At 41.4% G+C, this 20385-nt stretch overlaps 1 protein-coding gene across 1 annotated transcript in view; it reads right to left on the bottom strand.

Annotated features, from left to right (window-relative positions):
• The window catches only part of LOC129815686 (ephrin-B1-like), a 78580-nt gene that overhangs the window by 21143 nt on the left and 37052 nt on the right, over positions 1-20385 (bottom strand). The window contains exon 3 of the mRNA XM_055869713.1: positions 1230-1322. Coding sequence (XP_055725688.1) covers positions 1230-1322 — 93 coding nt within the window. The remainder of the gene's footprint in view (positions 1-1229; positions 1323-20385) is intronic.

Here is a 20385-nt window from a genome sequence, read left to right as displayed (position 1 = left end):
AAGACAAAAGGAATGTCAAGCCAATGATGATAATTATTATCTCAAGTCAGCTATAAAAATAATCCCCAGCCTATGCGGTAACAGCCCATATGTGTAGAATCAGAGTCTTATCGGCCGACCCTCTCTTTGTGGTTTGTTTGTTTTGGATGTGACGGGGACCAGGGCAGGGTTTTAGACCGACCTTGACACTCCTAGCTTGACGCCAGACCCAGATGAGTGGGCCAATATACCAGTGAGGGGTTAAGGAGAGGGAGAGTGCACGTGATGATTGATGGTATCTATATGGAGACCTCCGTTTTTTCCCAATTGGTCTCATCTGTTTTACACGGCTGATAGTGCATGCAGTATATGTCTTTATTCCTTCATCACATTGATTTCTGCTGAAATGGTTTGTGTTGGCCTCGTAATCCACTGTCAGTGTGGTAATGTATTGAGACAAATGCGTATACATGTTGCACAGTGTTATTTCTAAAAGCTAGTGGGGGCATGCCATGGCAGATTAGACAGCCCACATCACATCAATGTAGAATGCCTGGGAACTCTTGCCCCACTTATCTCAATGCATTGACATTCTGTTAAGGAGCACTCGGAGACTGCTGCCTCATTTGGATAACAATGTCAACACTTATTTGAGTTTGTAACACTGTGTGAGAGACGAGGTTTAAATAGGTTAAAGAGAGTGACAGTGTGTGAGAAACCTGGACTCTTCAGGCAAAGCAATCTCATTCATGTTAGACCGACAGGCTGTCTAAGTAATAGGACAACAGGTAGCCTGTAACATGGTCTCCGAGAATGTCCTGAATATTTTCCACAGCTTTCATTTTCTCATTGTGTGAGTGAGTTCTTTTGGTATGTGTGAGAAAGTGTTCAGTGTGTCTCTGTCTGTATTTACACAAGAGCTTTTCTTTTTTTTCATCTTTCCCTTCTCAAAAAGAAAAGTAAAGAATGGAGTGAAATGTGATGTCTGAGGCCCTTATTTTATGAGAGATGAAGTCACTAGACGACTCTCCACACACTGTGATTAGCGGAGTGGAGTATCCCACTGTAAAAACCAATGCCTGGTTGTCTGACTATATGAACAATAGTTAATGAAATGCTCCTCGTAATGGCATTCCCCGTACAAAGCTTTCATTATCACTCATCCATAGTTATATCCTGCCTGGCTCTATTGTGACTGCCTTTTACTGTTTTTCTGGTGTTCCAGCCAGTGCACATAGGCGCTTACTTACCCTGGCCCACTTTCATGACGATCTTCATAGAGAGGGTGTTGCAGACCCCGCCTTCCCTGTTCTCCAGACCCTCCAGGGTCCCATTGGAAGTGGCTGTGATGAGAGACAGGAAACAGCATTGGAACATAAATAATAATTACAGACACTCAGAATTAATGTACGGCTTGATTTTTCATTCATGAAGAGATCTCTATAAATCTATATATGTGGCTATATCACCGCACACTGATGGATGCAATTATTTGATAGATAATTCAGAAAACTACACAAAGGTTGCTGTCCATGCCTCATAAGATATCATCTAACCACTTGTGCTGAGAAAACACTTTTCTAACCCATAATGTAGATACAGGTATAAACCTGTTGATGCTTACAACAGGTTTTCATCTTTTAACTGCACACTGGTAATGTCCGCTCGGGTTGTAGTTTGAGCACCACATAAATACAAGGCTCTTTATACATTCTTCTTGTGTGCGCTGCGTATATCTGTTCACGAGGAAGGAAATGGATGATGAAAATGGATGATGAAAAGCCCTTGAGTGGGCTCTCCTCTTACTAAGACATGGCTGTGATAGTAATCTGATCCCAGGGGAATGTGGTGCTTTCAAAACACTGCTGAAATCATACATGTGGAGAGAGGAAGGTGTACACACTGCACAGTCCAACATTTTTATGTGTGGTAATCACATTTTACCCACCTTCCCCCCCTGACTCTCTACCCCTCCTCGCCAAAGCTTAAAGAGGTTTTTGTTCTTTCCTTTTTGCTGAATAAATGTACCAAACATTTGGCAAGGCAAGTTATGCCAGAAGCAATTATGGCGAGCTGCAAATGCCAGGGGCTTAGCTTTCTCTTTCGGCATGCCCTGTAATTAGAGACTGGGTGGCACAGTGGCCTGCAGCTCTTATCTCTGAGGGGCTTTCCTTCAAATCAATACCCACTGAGGGGAGCTGAGGAGGCCAGGGGAAAGGGGAAGTCTCTGTCTCCCTGTGTTGCTCCTGTCAGCTCTGCTTCCCAAGGACTTAAGTCACAGAAACGGGGCGCAATTGGAACTCTCTAGTCTAAGTTGGGACAGAAAAGACCAAGGAGTGTGAATATGGATCGGGTTCTGGATAATTCTCTCAGCCCATAGATACAAGGGGGGCGGTTTCCATGCCAGTGAAAGCCGGTGCCCCGCCCTGCCCCGTTTGATTCTTTTCAGACCTGCTCCGTGGGTATTTTCACCTCCAGAAACCTCCGCTTTTTTCTCCATCTGCTCCATTCTCCTCCTCACAAGGCACTAAAGGAACGGCCACCTTATTAGCTGGTCCAGATTCCCCCCTCATTAAGAGTCATGAATGAGTTGCCATGTAGGAGAGTGTTTGACTAATAAGGTCCCTCTCCAGGAGAATCAAAGCCCCTCTCAGTGGAGCCCAGTCACAATGGCGGTGGGCCGGTGAGAATGGGGCATGTGGCGCTGCTCCAGCAGAGGTATCCCACCACACCACTGGCTCAAATCACCAACTGCTCAACAACACAGAATGGGAGGCCTGTGAACCCGATTTCTCTCTTTCTTTCCCACATTTAGTTTTCCATTCTTCAAGGATGCAATTAGAAGACAGAGGACAAACCAAACTGGGTTCATTACAAACATTTTGGATTAGCAAATCATTCTTATGGCGTAGCCAGATAGAACAAAAGGAGAATGAGTTATTTTGTTTTACAGGCAAAGCTTAAAAGGGGCTTACATTGACGCCAATGTACTAATGAGACCCTGAATATATTGGCAGAAACATTATAATGGAAACTGATTCATTAAGGTATGGAGCTTGAGAGGTATAGTGAGAAGACAATCTCATTGACTATTGGCCCATGCAGGGATTAAACGTGGAACCTAGCCTTATCAATCTACAAGCCTTGACCTTAGCTGATTACATTACCTGTCTGTCTCCTTCACATTTCATGCTCTATCATGCAGGGTAATTTCTGTTACTCTCTTTCACTACTACTACCAATTGAGACCTCTCCATCAGCCGAGAGAGGCCCCAGCAAACTAATGTTGGCTTTAAATAAAAGTGACAAGCTAACCTTGAATGGTTTGATGGAGCAAGGGAAGAAAAACCCTAGACAATTCATTAGTCTTTTCTGATTGCATTGACCACGAAGTAGACTCAGCATGTTTCTCAGAAACCAACTGTTTCAGACATCCTATAGTTGTCCTGTATTCCACAAATAGAACCACTTGATAGATCAACTTTTAAATAAGGTTCAATTGGAATTCTGTCATCGAACATGTGGGACTGTCTTATTAGGTTTAGAGCACTCATGAAGTGAGAACGGATGCGTTAAAAACAGGAGCAATCAATAGCTTACAGCACTTAACCCGAAAAACAAATTGTGTTTTAGTTTACAGAATGGATCCTTAACACTCTGTTAGTGGAAGGTTGAGGCGGTGAGTGGAAGTGAGCCCTGCTGCCTTGAATGATGTCACAACTATTAAGATGCATAGGCCTGGGAGAGGTGCCAGGCTCCGACCGAGTCATCATGCACAGTGTGAGCATGCCACCGTGCCCGCGAGAAGCAGGGCAGAGAGACAGACAACTCTATCCAACAAGGCCTCCAAATATGGCCCACTCTGCTGCCCATCAGAGAAACACTTTGTTAGATTCTAGGAAAGGAAATCACAGCATCACTGAGGAAGGATAAGGGAATTATATAACATGCATTGCAGTAGTCTGCTATTGTTGCAAACACTGTATACTGTTGTTCACCATTGCAATGAGGAAACAATTAGTTGGTTCAAGGACTGTCAAGGCCAACCTTTGAACTGGGAAAACATCATTTAACACAGGATATGAAGCAGGGTGTGGGGACGAGGTCATCAGCAGTCCCATCTCTTCCACAGCTGCTAAAACTGACTTCTGTTTTCAAGTGAACTAGGGGTCACGTTTCACAACTTATGGGGCTCTGAGATGTTGGAAAGATATCTCTGTCTTGCAACAACACCGGTCTCTATCATTCACCTTCAACAAAGCTACTGCACTCGTGCAATGAAACAGAGTCTGGAAAAATAGTAATAGTCATTAAAAAAAAAATCAAGGACAATACTCAAACTCTTCCATTTTGGGGGTACTAGGAAAATGTAGTCGTTTGTCCCTAACTGTATTGTAGTGTACCAAAAAAATATTGAGGTCATCTTGAGATGAAAAGATTAGTTTAGGGACTGGGGACACGTCTTGCCTGACAGCCTGTAGACAAAATGTTCCCTTCTCATCCAATAGATCAATGGTTTAAGTTTATAAAAACACCTCTTCTCCGTTATCTGTAACATTACTAAACTATTGGTATTTTACCATCTCAAATTATCAGGACAAATGTTTCTTTATATGCAAAGAATGTGGATCAAATAGTGCATAGTCCAGATCTGAGAATTATTTTAATTCTACTATTATAGCTTGTTCAATTCCATTGAGTGAGCTAATGCAAGAGTACAAAAAAGACAGAAACACCTTTGGTTAGTGAAACTGAAAATAGCATTTGTATTGTATCAGAATGTAAATGTATGTTTATATGACTGAGATGGGACCCTTCGTTAATATATGGCACTGAAGATAAAAAATGAGTTAGGAAAGGGTAGGGTAAACTGAGCCATTGTTTTACATTCAGCATCACTCCGTCAAGGGAAATATAGCATTATTTGGCGAGAGAAAAAAATATCCAAATATATTTCAGGATGTTGTGTATCCCTTGAAATAATCAGAATTCATGTAAATATTACAGTTTTGAAAACAAAGCTTGTCCAAAAGAATTTGCTCTTTTGGCACAACTTACCCTGAGTTAAGCTACCTACAAATGTCTGCACTGAATAAAATATTACCACTACCTTTTAAAAACCATGTCTATCTTTATTTCCCGAACGCAGATCAACACAATCACATTTGCATAGTTAATTGTTGAATCAATTTCACTAATGAATTATCATTTACACACTGTGTCACTTCTTCTTTTGTCTTAGTATGTCTCTATTTTGAAAAAAAAATCCTACTTTTCCATGACAATAATTATTACTCTCCTCTGACTGAGCATTTTTGCCCGTTGTCACTTTCACCACTAGAGAGCGATCTGTCAATTTCTAGGGTTCTGTACTCCTGAAGTTATCTGTTTTTGTGATCGCCAGGTACTGTAGCTAGCAGTTCTCTGCTGTTAGCAACCAATGGCTAGCAGTGTCTTACTGGCAATAAAAACGGATGATCGCAATCATTTTTGTTGAGTCATTACTGAATTTTTTATGTAACAAATCAAAGATTAAACCTCGTCAACAATTAATGGCATTTCATAGTAACGTCATAACCAATTAATTTAGACGCAGCGTTTATTTGAAAGAGATGTTTATTTGCTGAAATGTGTGCCATTGCCCAGCTATTAAAAGTGACAGGCGTCTATTTGAGACTGGGTTTAATTGTTTTACGGTATATTAGGCCACACAGCTACAAGGATGCACTTTCATGCTAGGTTTAGGACCTCATATTGAAGCTTATAGAGACCCCAACTGATGGATAACACAATCTTAAAATTATCTACTTTGGTTTAGATAGAAGCATCATTGAAACCTCTACCACAACAACTTGGTGAAATCAGTTTTTTGGACCCAACTTCCTCACCACTTTTTCCATGTGGTTTCTTCCTTCACAGACTCAATGAAATTATGACCTCTTCCCCACTCTCCCTACTGTATAGCTACCACAAGATAAGGACACAAATTATTTAAAAAAATACCCTTCTGTTTGAATCATAGCATGGTTGGCTCCTTACCACTGGGGGATGGAAGCAACTGGCATTAGCACATAATTAATTTGCCAAGAATATGCTCTATATGCTTAAGTGTGTTGCTCCGAGGGAGGCTTCTGTCATGACTGTAAAATAAATGGTGTGCCGTTCTAGGTTTTTTCCTTTAGCACCTCTAATTAACTCCAACATGTTTCCTCTTGAATCATGGTTTCTGTCTTCGCTCCGAGGACAAAAAGTCCCAGACAAGCATGCATCATCTAGCAGGCTATCATACAGTACTTGTATGCAACTGCAACAGCACGGATATTGTGCTGCTTGTTTAACTGTAAGCCAATCTGAAGGGAGACTTGTTTACTCATTGTAAGACTGTGGGTGAGGTTATGAAGCAAGACAGTTTGTTATACGATTGACATTCTCTGTGGTTTATCCTCATTTAGCCAACAAACAACATACTGAGATATCTCCAAGCTTAACTGTCATTTCAGTTTGTATGGATGTTCCTCTGAGTGCAGCCAATACCACATCACCACATATACACCAATGCACGTAATCTTTAGAAGCAAACACGATACGTCCAAAAATGGATCTTCTGTGTGTACTTAGATCAAATAACACCATCCAAAAACAAATAATCATGCAATCCATTTTGAATTCTCAATGTGCTCTGTAGCATGCTTCTATAAAATGCTTAAACAGGCACCTGTACAAGGTCCTGTACAAGTGTTCACTGAGCAAGAACATGTACTCATGCATGCATGAATCAACATGTGGCATACAAGGTCCATCTGTAATGTAATTATTATACATTTGCAAAAATGTCAAAAATTCCTCAATAAACAATGTTTTATTACATATTAATTTAGGGGTATTACATAACTCTCCTGTATACAGGACCACATGCCCATAATGTTTAGGCCACAGCTTCTGTATTATTTCCTGTAACTACTAGTGGCATCTTTGCCCCAAACACCATCTGAGATGTTTGAGCTCTACCCCATCTGACAGAAACACAGTTAATCTGTTCCAGTGGTGACAGGACCTTCACTGACCCACCGCTTTAAAACCTTGGGACAAACGGCCAGGAAAGGCACAGAGAAAACAAAGCAAGCAAACAGTGCAAAGCACCTTTAAAAAGCCTTGATGAGTGATAGGCTTAGTGGATAGAATGGGTCGTTGTAAAGTCAACTCCCAGATGAGCACTGACAACTGTGTTCCAAGGACTACGCCAGGCAGTCACCCTGACAGAAACTGGAGTGGGATTCAGCATTCTGAGACAAGGACACAGCTACTCTGACCCACATCATACAGACACACAGGGGACACTGGAAACATTGGCAGCTAGCTACTCTGTCCATATAGAAAAACATATGAAAATCTGGAAAAGTAAGAAACTGTGGTATGTTATGCAGATTATAATTATAATTATATGCTTGTGAAATGTTGAGAACATTTTGGGCTCACTCTATCTTTAGGGAGAAGCTTGGTTTTGGCCGTGTTTACGGTCAGTAAGATATTAAGATGCTAAAGATTTGGGTTAGGACTGGAAGCAGTTATTTTAGGGCTTCAATGGAGAGTGGCTAAGGCCTAAGGCTGTCCCATCAGATCAGGCACAGTTGACCAGCCTGCTGCCAAATTAAGCTGAGGGTCTGGAGGGGAGATTTCAGCGCTGTTGCGAGATTACAGCACACTCAGCTCCGCCAATGATATTAAGGACGACCTTTAAATCCCGGGTGTCAGCTGCACCATGGGAGCTGGGAGTCCCAGACCAGGAAGGGGGAAGAGGGGGGAGATCAGCTCCGCCGCCACCACCGTCTCCCTGCCTCACATCAGAATGCGAACACAGGCTCACTACTAGAGATCAGAACCAAAGCAGAGCTTTGAAATAAATTAAGGGAGACACATTTTTTATTTCTCCCGCTGAACCTGTCAGCAGGATCTGTGAGGGTCCCCATGGCTGCTGAGATGGCTGTAGGTGCATAGAGGGCGCCTAAGAGGGTGCCTGTGTTTGAACAGACATTTAATTGTGGGTTATGAGTGTTGTCTTTCAAGCACATCCGGGAGAGACATGTGCTCAATATTTCCACAACAAGGTTCTGTATGGCTATAAACACTCCAGCAAGGTAGCAATAATGAAAAGCCCTCAGATGTGTCTTTTTTCATTTTGACAGCAGTCAAGTGTAAATTGAAAAGTCAACATTTACTTCGGTTCCATGTGACTTCATTTATGTATTGGGTTGGTTGTCTGAGCTTGACAGGGACCAGGGAATGACTAGTTTTGCCCAAATCCCCAGTTTAACGGGCATAGCTGTAATTACACACAGAGCACAGATCAAAGCTGTAACCCATGTTTAAAGATGATGCATAGGCATTGTAATTGTTTACCGTTGGTGAGGCAGCGTTTTTGACAGAAATAGTGAGTTGGAGAGACCCCAAAAGACTTGTTCTGGGTAACTCTCTACCACTGTTCACTGAAACCCGAACTCGGGTGCTGCAGAGTGACAGAAGAGACGATGCCTCGAAGGCTCTTCCTGCAAACTGGGATTATTTGATTTAGCTCGAAGGAAACTACAGAGATAATATACAAGCCTTCAATAGAAACCAGAAGGGATTCATTTGAAAACTACTGAAAACAAAAATTTGATACTGCTGAATACAGCTTTCAAAGATCCTTTATTCTCAAGGTCATACTAAAATAGGGATTTTACAAGGTTTACAATGGTTGAGAGGGGATGTCATTTTTCATTCTTGTCCAAACTGATTCACGTAGAGTGGGATCAAATAGAATGGGATCAAAACAGTTTCAGAATGCAATTAAAACATAAATCGTGGCGTGAAAAGTAGAACGTAATGGCAACATGTTTACTTAACCTATTATTTTCTGTGCACAGAAAATGCTGCATACTTCCAAACATGATGAAATCCCTCAAATGAAAAATTCAACAAAATATTTTCTTTAAGTAGGCAGAATTTAGGTACACACAAGAACCTTTGACTCGGGTTGTGTTCTCTAGGGACAAAGTTAGATCTTTCTTTCTTTTCTTTTCCTACAGAAATCTTGGCGCAATGTAGGGATGGAAATTGCATATTACTTGAATGGTGTAGCCTCACATATCGCTTTTCTTCCAGTAGAGAGAAGCCTGCCAGCATTCTAACACTGGAACTGAAGTGCTTTAGCGTCTATTCACTCCCTCTCCAACACGCAGATGTGATATTTAGTGTACTGTGGGACTTTGTAGCTAATTTAGTAGAGCATTGCTAGAGCATTGTGCTTGTAACGCCAGGGTTGTGAGTTTGATTCCCGGGACAACCCTTATATAAAATGTATGCTTGCATAACTGTAAGTAGCTTTGGATAAAAGCATCTGCTAAATGCCATATATTATACCTCCAGATGGACTATACACTCTCCGAACTCTTTTTCCATGGGACAACTCAAATATGGGGACAACCCCCATCCTACTGTATATACAGCATAATTGTAGCGCCATGCTTCACCACATCACATCCTGTAAACATACTGCAGTTCATCTTCAGTATAACAGGTGAGACAAACATAAAAAAGCCTTCAGATTTGTGTAGCTTTATGGTACACGTATATAACTTGGTACTACCTCAGTCTAGAACACCTACAATATTTCATCTCACACACACACACAAACACATTTGTTTTACTATCCTTATGGAGACCAAAAGATTGATTCCCATGAAAAATCATATTTTCCATAACCTCTAACCCTAACCTAAACCCTAGCCCCAAACCTAACCCTAATTCTAATCCCAACCCTAAACCTAAACCCTAAGCCTAAAATAGCCTTTTTCCCTGTGGGGACATTGCAAAATGTCCCCACTTGTCCGAATTTTCCTTCTTTTACTATCCTTGTGAGTATTTCAGGGATATCCGATTGAGTTAAATAAAGGTTCAATAAAATAAAAAATTCTGGTCGCCACAAGGATAGTAAACCACCCCAAAAACACACTGCTATCCACCGATATGTGGGTTCTTCAAACATGTGTCCTCACTCCTCCTCAACTACTGTGCTGCAGAGTGTTTGTCATTTGATATTTGAACTCAAGCGTTGTCTATGATAGGAAACATAAAAGTGTCATGCAGTCCCCCACCCGGCAGGAGGTTCATTGAACCAAGACTCCACTAATTTCCATAGACAAATCACAGCCTCCCAGGACTGTGGTCCTAACTATATCCTTATCTTTTATTTATGTTAAAGTGATGGATGTTTAAATGAGAAAAATGGCATCTTAACTTGCTCCCTGTAAAGTCGCACCATCCATTCTGTACAAGATTGACAGCCCTGGGACTAAACAGCCCCCTACAATCCAATAGATGTCAGGAGCATTTATGAATCGGTGCAAATGGTGCAATGAGATAGCAGTGGGACAAACCTTATCAGACCCTTATACACTGGACAAGATGGAGCTGCTCCCAAACTGGTATAAGGAATACATGGAGTAGAACTTAGGACATATTACATAGTTTGGTGGTGTGTATATGTACTTGGTTGTGCTTGTTGGGTGGGCGTGATAGATATGTTTTGTTTATCTCATTGGCCTTCTCTACTTTTCTTGATGTTTTCTATTTCTAATAAAACAAATGGTCTTTTAAAGGACAAAGTACTTACCACACAAGAGACACTGTAAAAGCAGCTCAACGTGTATTCCCACAGCAGTCTGTACCAGGTCTCTGGATGCAGAAATACCACTTAATATTGATTGTCTAACTGTGTGGGTGGTATACAAGCCACTCCCTATCATACAGCCTGAGAAGCCAGGAAACCTGACATGGCTGGTTTTCCAGCACACAGAACACACAAGGAAATTCATGATGAAGCATATTTTCACAATTATCTCATAGTTATTCTTGTCTGAGTTACTCTGAGGTCTGAGTAAACATATCTCAAATATCTTCTCCAAGTACACGCGATCATCTACTCTACAGGGATATCTAACACTTTGCATTACTGTTCCAAGAGGGACTCCAGTATATTATGATAACATCAACAGAAACTTCAACTTAAGAAGTTTTACTCATATCAATGATATACAAAGCAAATCATGGCTCTTAGCACCATGTCGTTTTTTTTTTGTATTTCAGTAAAACTGTTTTCTAAACAACTCTGAGATGTAGATTCATAGAATGAAAGGTGGAATGCCCACTGAGTGTTTGCTTACAGTTCTATCTCAGATGTAATGAGAAAGGAAGACAACATTAATACTTGTAAGGACCTGTGGAGAGGTGTTGGACATTTTCAAATTGAGAGCGACTAGCAATATCCATGTTAGCACATCTATTTGTTTTAGAGCATCAATAGAGAGTTTGCTGAGACATCAAAGACTGGGAGGAAGGCTAGTTAGGAAGATGTTTTGCTTCCACACTCTATTGTTGCTCATAAACCAAGACAAACGACAGTAGATTGGGGCGTGCCTAGTTTTCCTCAATGTGCTCCCTGTCTATGATGGATCTGACAGCAACAGCACTGACCTTTTCATAGTGCCCTTCTGATTTCATCGATTGATGGTTAAAGTCAACAGTGACTTGTGAAACCCTAACACATGAAATACTTTCCACAACAACCGATCCTTTGGCCAGGACTGAGATGGATGGTTTAAAAAGAGGAATTTCACATCCAGCTAGAAATCCCATTAGCAGCAACACTTTTCTCTGATTATGATTGCTCTCATTTATCTTAATGATATATAAGTGAACACAACTACTGCAGTCATTTTCAAATTTCAGATCGTAATGGACTATTATTCAAAATTACATTGTTCCAAAATAGTGAACTGTAGCCTACCATTTATAATCGCGGTGCGTGTTCTAAGGCTTCTCCAAGCAATTTGATTTAAATGTTTTAAAAAATATATCCAGGATTTTTGGACAGTTTGTTGGAACTCTGCAAGCTTGATCTTACACTGTGAGCTTTCTGAAAGAGCATTGACTTAATACCCTCTCTCCTCAGCTCCCTAAAAGCAGGAATTGGTGTTAAATTAGCCTTAGTTTTAGCTGTGTATGCACAGGGAGCAGGGGGCGCACTCATTACCCTACGTAACACACATCATCACTACGTCCCATCATGCCTCACTCTATGGCCCCCAAAGGCCAAGGTGACTACCTTAGGGACATCGCTATGGCAACAGGTAGAGGATCTGATCCATGTGGAGGCGCAGATGGTTCAGTGTTTTGAAGAAGCAGAGACTGACCAATAACTGAAAAAACAGCTACTCTCTGAAGAAGCAAAGGTCAACTTTAATCATCTCCACAGCTCCACACAGGAATCTCATAAAAAGCTAAACAAAGCTAGTTCATTCTCATCTATACCCCTACACAAGTGAAATAAGAGAAGAGAGTAAAAGTATTTCTAAAACAGAACTGCTCTACAGACTAGTAATGTCGAAAGTAGTTTGCTGATTGGGCCCCTTTTAAGAAATTCAAGCTTTCAATGAGGTCAGTTCATAAAAAATAAAAATGATCTAAGATTGGATGTATACCATGAAAGCAGAGGCTTCTGGAAACAAAAGGAAAGCTTGGCTTATGATCTAGACAGCGCCTATGTTTGCAATTAGATAAAAAATCGAAAGCATATGCTTTGTTGGAACTCCAAAGCCTGCGATCAAATGTGTTGTCTGGAGAGCGAACGATAAATATGCTTCTTCTAACCAAAACGCCCAGTACATTCACATCAAGAGAGTAAACAAGTCAAGAACAGGGAAGTGGATAAACCAAAAAATGCAGATCCGGTAGATATACGTTTCTATCTAACACACAGGATCACACTATTTTATGGGACAACTGACTCCTTTACATTTCATGTGACTGACAACTCTATGACTGATTTCTATTTTCAGTTTAAAAAAAGGTTATTCCCTGCACACTGCTTCTGTCTGATATAACTCAAGACTTTGACACTGTGGGTCACACAGAGATTTAGGAGTTTAGTTACCACCTCACATCATTTGAATAAACATCTGAATAGGATGTTCTCAACACTATAACAGCGACCACTATGGAAAGCCCCTTGGTTCCCACCTCAGGGAAACTTGACCCCTCTCTCATGGCAGCCACTGTAAAAGAAAACGAACCCGGTAATTCTCATTCTTCATCTGTGGCATATGAAAAATGTTGGCTCAGGCCAGCTCCAAAAGCTGTGGCTGCATAGCGGTACATCAAAGCCAGGGTTATGTCCTCAAAATCAGAATCATCTGTTCTTTATTCCAAAGTGACCGGCTATTCAACTTCCTTATGCATCCCAGTCAGCTTCGGAAGGGCTCTGATCTCACCCTCAAGGTGCAGTCTAGGCCTGCGATAACTATCAATAAATAATCAGAGGCTCTTTTAGAATAAACCAGGCCCTAGATAATTAAACCCTGAGCAAAAGTCCTACACTCCAGCGCCATTGTTGTGACATGTGCAACACAATACACTTAGGCCTTACATTTTTCATTACGCCTACATTTGGATCTATTCCTGATTTTTTTTAAACATTAGGAGTATCCAGGGACCAGTTGAACTAGTGATAAAAAGAGAACCTTTCAAATGTAAATTTCCGGTTCTTCATTTTTCAGTCTTTTCCAGCTTAATACTTCTCTAGAGAGCATGACATTAATGTTTCCAGGATCATGCTTTTCACATTATCTTCTCTCTTAGACAATAGCAGACCCTTTTTTTCTCTTTTATTTTTTCTCACATTTACACCTTTCAAAAGTCAAGGGAAAGCCAATTTCATTTGATGCCAAATGACAGTAATTACATGACAATTACATGACAATTACAAGACATGACAATTAACTCCCAAGTTTCGCAAGGAGACATGCATATTCTCCCATGGCCTACAACCTGCACTGCATACATATGAAGAATAAGGGCCCAGTTGTGTATCTCTCGTTGTATCTTGGCCCGTGTGCGATGAGAGACTGTCACTTTAAGGTCTTAAACAGACTGGTAGACGGTGGAGATGTCATGGTGTGTCAGAGGTAAGATGGAGCGCAGCAGATGACATCATTCCTGGGGCTGGGCTGAAGATTAGAGTCAGCTGTCTGAGGGAGCCTCCATGACAAATCTCCCCTTCCCCTCCTGCATCCACAGTGCTCAGGGGGGAATGGTGCTATATCTGGCCCAATTACACTGTGATTCCCTCTACCTCAGTGACAAGGCTCATGCAGCTCTCTGGCTGCTTCCTGACTAAACTGCTATGAAGGATACCTCCAGAGGGGGTTTACGCCAGGAATGGAAGACCAAGAGGAATCAGGACAATAGACACGAGGCAACATGGGGAATATATGATCGGTGCAGTCTGTCATAAAAATTGGGTAATGCCTGAGCAGCTGTTTTGCTATGTTTGTGTTTCACATCCATTTAAATTCCTAGAGGAAGGCTTTTGAGTCAAGCTCAGTTAGCGAGCTGGACCAGTAACAGAGACCAGTTAACTGGATACACAAGTAACATGGCCTTGTGATAGAAACCAGTTCACCAAGCAGCAAGCCACTGAGTCAAATTAACAAGAGACTAGTCAGCCTGTTGAACCAATGACTAAGCATCAGTGATGTTCTGCTTGAATAGCTCATTTCTGTCATCTTTTTCTTGATAGACAGATTTTTTGTGTGTAACTCATTCTAATGCTGCGAGTACTATAATCAAGGTTTCCAGTGAGTGTAACATTTTAGAGAAGTTATGTCAGCGAGAGATGACGCTAGCGGAACATGATGAAAGAGTTTAATTGTAATCGGGCCCAGGATTGAAGATCTTCAAAGCTACTGTGAATTCAACAGACACAGAGCTTTATGAACTGAATCGAGAAGAGGCAGATTATGGGAGAAGCAAATGCACTACACATGGTGTGAGAGCCATGGAAGTAACAGGTCCAGAAAGACGCTGCCTCGGAAGGCTTTGTTGTGTTTTTCTGGAACAGCAGGGGCCATATCAAATGACTCGGGAGACATAATGGGGACAACTAGTCACATTTTAATGTTGAAAATCATTCAAATGGTTTGTTTGCTTGAAATTGTACTCATTATATTTATGTACTGGTTCAAATCTATGGTTCTCTGAGGAGCTTCAAGCATTTATTTCACAATACCTCTCTTATAAGTGTACTATAGTGCATAAGGTCTTGTTTTTCTTATCTTGTAACATCTCCCCACTCAGCTTTTCTTGCACACATGTCCTCTTCTGCCCCTACAATGCACTGGATGGAAATTCAGGCTGTGGTGCCAATCAGCTCAGTTTCCAGAGACATTTAGTAGATTATGGCCATGTCCTGCCAACAGCCCACCATCCCACCCAGTACACACACACACTCTCCCACTTACACACACAATTACATATGCACACACGTACGCATGCAGACTCACGTACTATATGTGCACATCCCCACACACACTCACACAAACAACACCACGCACATCTCGGTTTCTCTTTCTCAAACCCACTCATGGGCCTCCAATCCCCCACCCCAACTGGAGTGGCAGCTGTCACAATGCGTCACCCTCAGCCGTGGCGGGTAACAGGGAATCAATCAGTGTGCAGATTAGAAAATAGGTTCTCCCAACAAAAAACCTCCATAGACATACACATTGTTCAAAGTAGGGGATGTGTTGTCTTTTGAAAAGAGCATGAGATGATTAGCATGGAAGAACTCCATGCTAAAATTGATTTTTGTTTGGGGGATTGTTTTTTTCTATCTGGGAGTATAATCACTTCAGTATGTCTGTTTCTTTCTACTGCAGCCCTGTGGTCTGGCCGACTGGCCCTGCTGCCAAATGGTGGTCAGGCTGGAGTTGACATCAGTGGGTTATCACTGACACCCCTCCTGCTGAGACTCGCTGACCCTCTGCACAGGGGCACACAGGGAAAGACCCACCACCACAGGGGGGGGGGGGGGGGGGGTAGGTAGGTGACCACCACAGGCCCATAGGTGGGGGTAGGTGACCACCACAGGCCCATACGATCATGTCGTATGTTTACTGTGGGGATGAACTATGTGGTGCAGCCAGTGCAAGAAATGACTCCCAACGCACGTCATATGAGAAAGCTATACCAGTGTGCATACAGTCAACAAAGATAATCCTCTCCATGTCTGTGTACACAATGTGAGGGAACTATACCAAAGAGCATATCTTTTAATTCTGAGGTGAGAGTGAGATAAAAAGTTTATGCTAGCCTCCTCCGTGTGCTGCCCCCCCCCCCCCCCCCCCCCCCATCATTGGAGCAAATTAGAGGCATTATCTCTGGTGTAATGATGTTTACAGAGGAGTATAAAACAATGTGATGAAGCATTATGGCTACTCTGCCACAGAGCCATAACAAGTATGTCATAGAGCAACAGTTATTCTGAGCGACAGAGAGTTAAAGTACACACAGAGCTGTAGCAGCTGGGTCACGTTGCCTTGAGACATTTATATAAAAGTGCCAAGGAAGTTTAATCTTATCAGCAGAGTGATACCTAATAGAAAAATCGTTACGCCAGAGTTAGATTGAGACGTTTTGGCATACCAATTGAATATAGTGTATGATGAATCTGTTCTGTCTGAGGAGTTTTCATGGTCAGCTGTTTTGAGTCAAAGGAAACAAAGATCTGACCTCAATAGGGAAACTCTTCAAGGTACTTTATTTTCCCTAACGTCATAAGAACTACTTGGGCCCATAAAACAGCTTTATATGCCCTTGGTACAGTCTAAATGTAACCCCTAAGATATCTCACAATTTTCTGGTAAAAGAAAATGCAGATATTTTTCACATTTTTGACTCAATGGTATTTGACAGTATTTTATGTTTTTAAATAATACAAGTTTTCAATATGCATTATGACTAGTAAATTACCCTAGGGTGGCAACAAATACAGTATAAGTGATTTCAATGGGGCTTTCTCTATTCTGACTGTTCTATACTGATCAGAGTTTTCATAAATGTCAGCATTTCCTGCACTTTTGTTATCGTTTCCAAACGGTGCCACGCAGGGCTCCATTAAATGGGAAAACAAATCAACGCATAGTTAACTGGTGAACTGCTGGAATCATGGAAATAAAATTATTATTCAAATTCTTTAGTTGGAATTAGGGTTGCAAAGCCACCAGTAATTTACCAAAGTTACCAGAATCTTCAGTAATTAACAGACAATCTATGGCAAGCTATAGTAACTTTGGTCATTTATACTTGAATAACTTTTAAAAAATGTATTCATATATACTTTTATTTGTTATATATGTGTCCATATTGTCCGTGAGTTTGTAGTAGATAGACCACATGGTTAAAGAGAAAATAGCCTAATTATTGAAAAAAACAGGATTATTTTCTATTAACTCTTCCAAATATTGACTTTTCTTCACAATTGCCATCAGTTTGACGCCAAAACATTGACAAAAAATACATATTGACATAGTAAAATAAATGTGTGTAAACAAAAGGAATGCTGAAACCCTCATATTAAACACTAATTGTATTCACTAAATAGATGGTTTATATTTAGGATAATGTTTTACAGCTTTGTCATTAAATATTGTGTAATTCTCTCCAAAAAATTTATCATCTTACTTAGTTATTTTATATATTTTACATGTGATAAGGCCACACAGAGGACCAGAGATATTTAGACAACTGTGATAATCTGAAGCCACTAGATGTCTTGTTATAGATTACATAAAATCCTTAAAAGTAGCAAAATGCTGGTAGTGTACTGATAACTTTGAAAGTTTCCAGTAATATATCCTCCCTTTGTAACCCTAGTTGGAATGTAGTGGGCCGCACCTTGAATACACTGAGTATGTTTACATGCACACTAATAATTCGATATTAAACTGATTATACCAGTAGGCAAAGTATCATAATAGTAATGTAAACACCTTACTCTGCTTATTTATTTAACCTTCATTCTATTTTATTTCACATATGAGCCCTGAATACATTAACTACAGAAGATACACACATCAAAATATAAATACAAAATGCAAGCAGAAAGAAAAACATTGTCATAAAAAACAAACACATTCTTCAGTAATAAGGTCCTCAATCAGCTTTCTGAATTGCCCTAGAGGCACCAGAGCATCAAATTTAAGAACATTTTTAAGATTGTTCCACAAATAAGGTGCAAGAAAACTAAAAGCTGATTTACCTAACTCAGTAGAGACCAAAGGAATTTCCAGAGTTAACCATCCCTGAGACCGGGCTTTTTAAATGAAAACATGGCAATGTATCAACCCACGTGACATCAAAGAGGGACAACCAACTTTCTGCTAGAGAATGCAGTGATGAGTACTAAAATTGTCTCCCGTAATAAAGCGCAATGTGCTGTGATAAACTGCATCTAACGGCTTTAATGAAGTGGCAGCTGTGTTCATATACAGTAGATGATGTTGCCATAGTCTTGGAACGTAAACGGAATGATCTGCTTTCTACTATTTAGCGAGAGGCAGGACATATTTCTATAGAAGAAACCCATTTTTATTCTCAGCTTCATAACTAACTCATCAATATTTTATTATTATTATTTTTTTTTTCACCTTTATTTAACCAGGTAGGCTAGTTGAGAACAAGTTCTCATTTGCAACTGCGACCTGGCCAAGATAAAGCATAGCAGTGTGAACAGACAACAACACAGAGTTACACATGGAGTAAACAATAAACAAGTCAATAACATGGTAGAAAAAAAAGAGAATCTATATACAATGTGTGCAAAAGGCATGAGGTAGGGAATAAATCGAATAATTACAATTTAGCAGATTAACACTGGAGTGATAAATCATCAGATGATCATGTGCAAGAACAGATACTGGTGTGCGAAAGAGCAGAAAAGTAAAAAAATAAAAGCAGTATGGGGGGTGAGGTAGGTAAATTGGGTGGGTAGTTTACAGATGGACTATGTACAGCTGCAGCGATCGGTTAGCTGCTCGGATAGCAGATTTTTAAAGTTGTTGAGGGAGATAAAAGTCTCCAACTTCAGGTTTTTTGCAATTCGTTCCAGTCGCAGGCAGCAGAGAACTGGAAGGAAAGGCGTCCAAATGAGGTTTTGGCTTTAGGGATGATCAGTGAGATACACCTGCTGGAGCGCGTGCTACGGGTGGGTGTAGCCATCGTGACCAGTGAACTGAGATAAGGCGGCACTTTACCTAGCATAGCCTTGTAGATGACCTGGAGCCAGTGGGTCTGACGACGAACATGTAGCGAGGGCCAGCCGACTAGGGCATACAGGTCGCAGTGGTGAGTCGTATAAGGTGCTTTAGTAACAAAACGGATGGCACTGTGATAAACTGCATCCAGTTTGCTGAGTAGAGTATTGGAAGCTATTTTGTAGATGACATCGCCGAAGTCGAGGATCGGTAGGATAGTCAGTTTTACTAGGGTAAGTTTGGCGGCGTGAGTGAAGGAGGCTTTGTTCCGGAATAGAAAGCCGACTCTAGATTTGATTTTGGATTGGAGATGTTTGATATGAGTTTGGAAGGAGAGTTTGCAGTCTAGCCAGACACCTAGGTACTTATAGATGTCCACATATTCTAGGTCGGAACCGTCCAGGGTGGTGATGCTAGTCGGGCATGCGGGTGCAGGCAGCGAACGGTTGAAAAGCATGCATTTGGTTTTACTAGCGTTTAAGAGCAGTTGGAGGCCACGGAAGGAGTGTTGTATGGCATTGAAGCTCGTTTGGAGGTTAGATAGCACAGTGTCCAAGGAAGGGCCGGAAGTATACAGAATGGTGTCGTCTGCGTAGAGGTGGATCAGGGAATCGCCCGCAGCAAGAGCAACATCATTGATGTATACAGAGAAAAGAGTCGGCCCGAGAATTGAACCCTGTGGTACCCCCATAGAGACTGCCAGAGGACCGGACAACATGCCCTCCGATTTGACACACTGAACTCTGTCTGCAAAGTAGTTGGTGAACCAGGCAAGGCAGTCATTAGAAAAACCGAGGCTACTGAGTCTGCCGATAAGAATATGGTGATTGACAGAGTCGAAAGCCTTGGCCAGGTCGATGAAGACGGCTGCACAGTAATGTCTTTTATCGATGGCGGTTATGACATCGTTTAGTACCTTGAGCGTGGCTGAGGTGCACCCGTGACCGGCTCGGAAACCGGATTGCACAGCGGAGAAGGTACGGTGGGATTCGAGATGGTCAGTGGTCTGTTTGTTGACTTGGCTTTCGAAGACCTTAGATAGGCAGGGCAGGATGGATATAGGTCTGTAACAGTTTGGGTCCAGGGTGTCTCCCCCTTTGAAGAGGGGGATGACCGCGGCAGCTTTCCAATCCTTGGGGATCTCAGATGATACGAAGGAGAGGTTGAACAGGCTGGTAATAGGGGGTGCGACAATGGCGGCGGACAGTTTCAGAAATAGGGGGTCCAGATTGTCAAGCCCAGCTGATTTGTATGGGTCCAGGTTTTCCAGCTCTTTCAG

This window comes from Salvelinus fontinalis, chromosome 2, assembly GCF_029448725.1.
Source record: "Salvelinus fontinalis isolate EN_2023a chromosome 2, ASM2944872v1, whole genome shotgun sequence".
Taxonomy (NCBI): Eukaryota; Metazoa; Chordata; class Actinopteri; order Salmoniformes; family Salmonidae; genus Salvelinus; species Salvelinus fontinalis.
The sequence above is the reverse complement of the archived record's forward strand: the minus strand, read 5'-3'. Positions and strand labels throughout refer to the sequence as shown.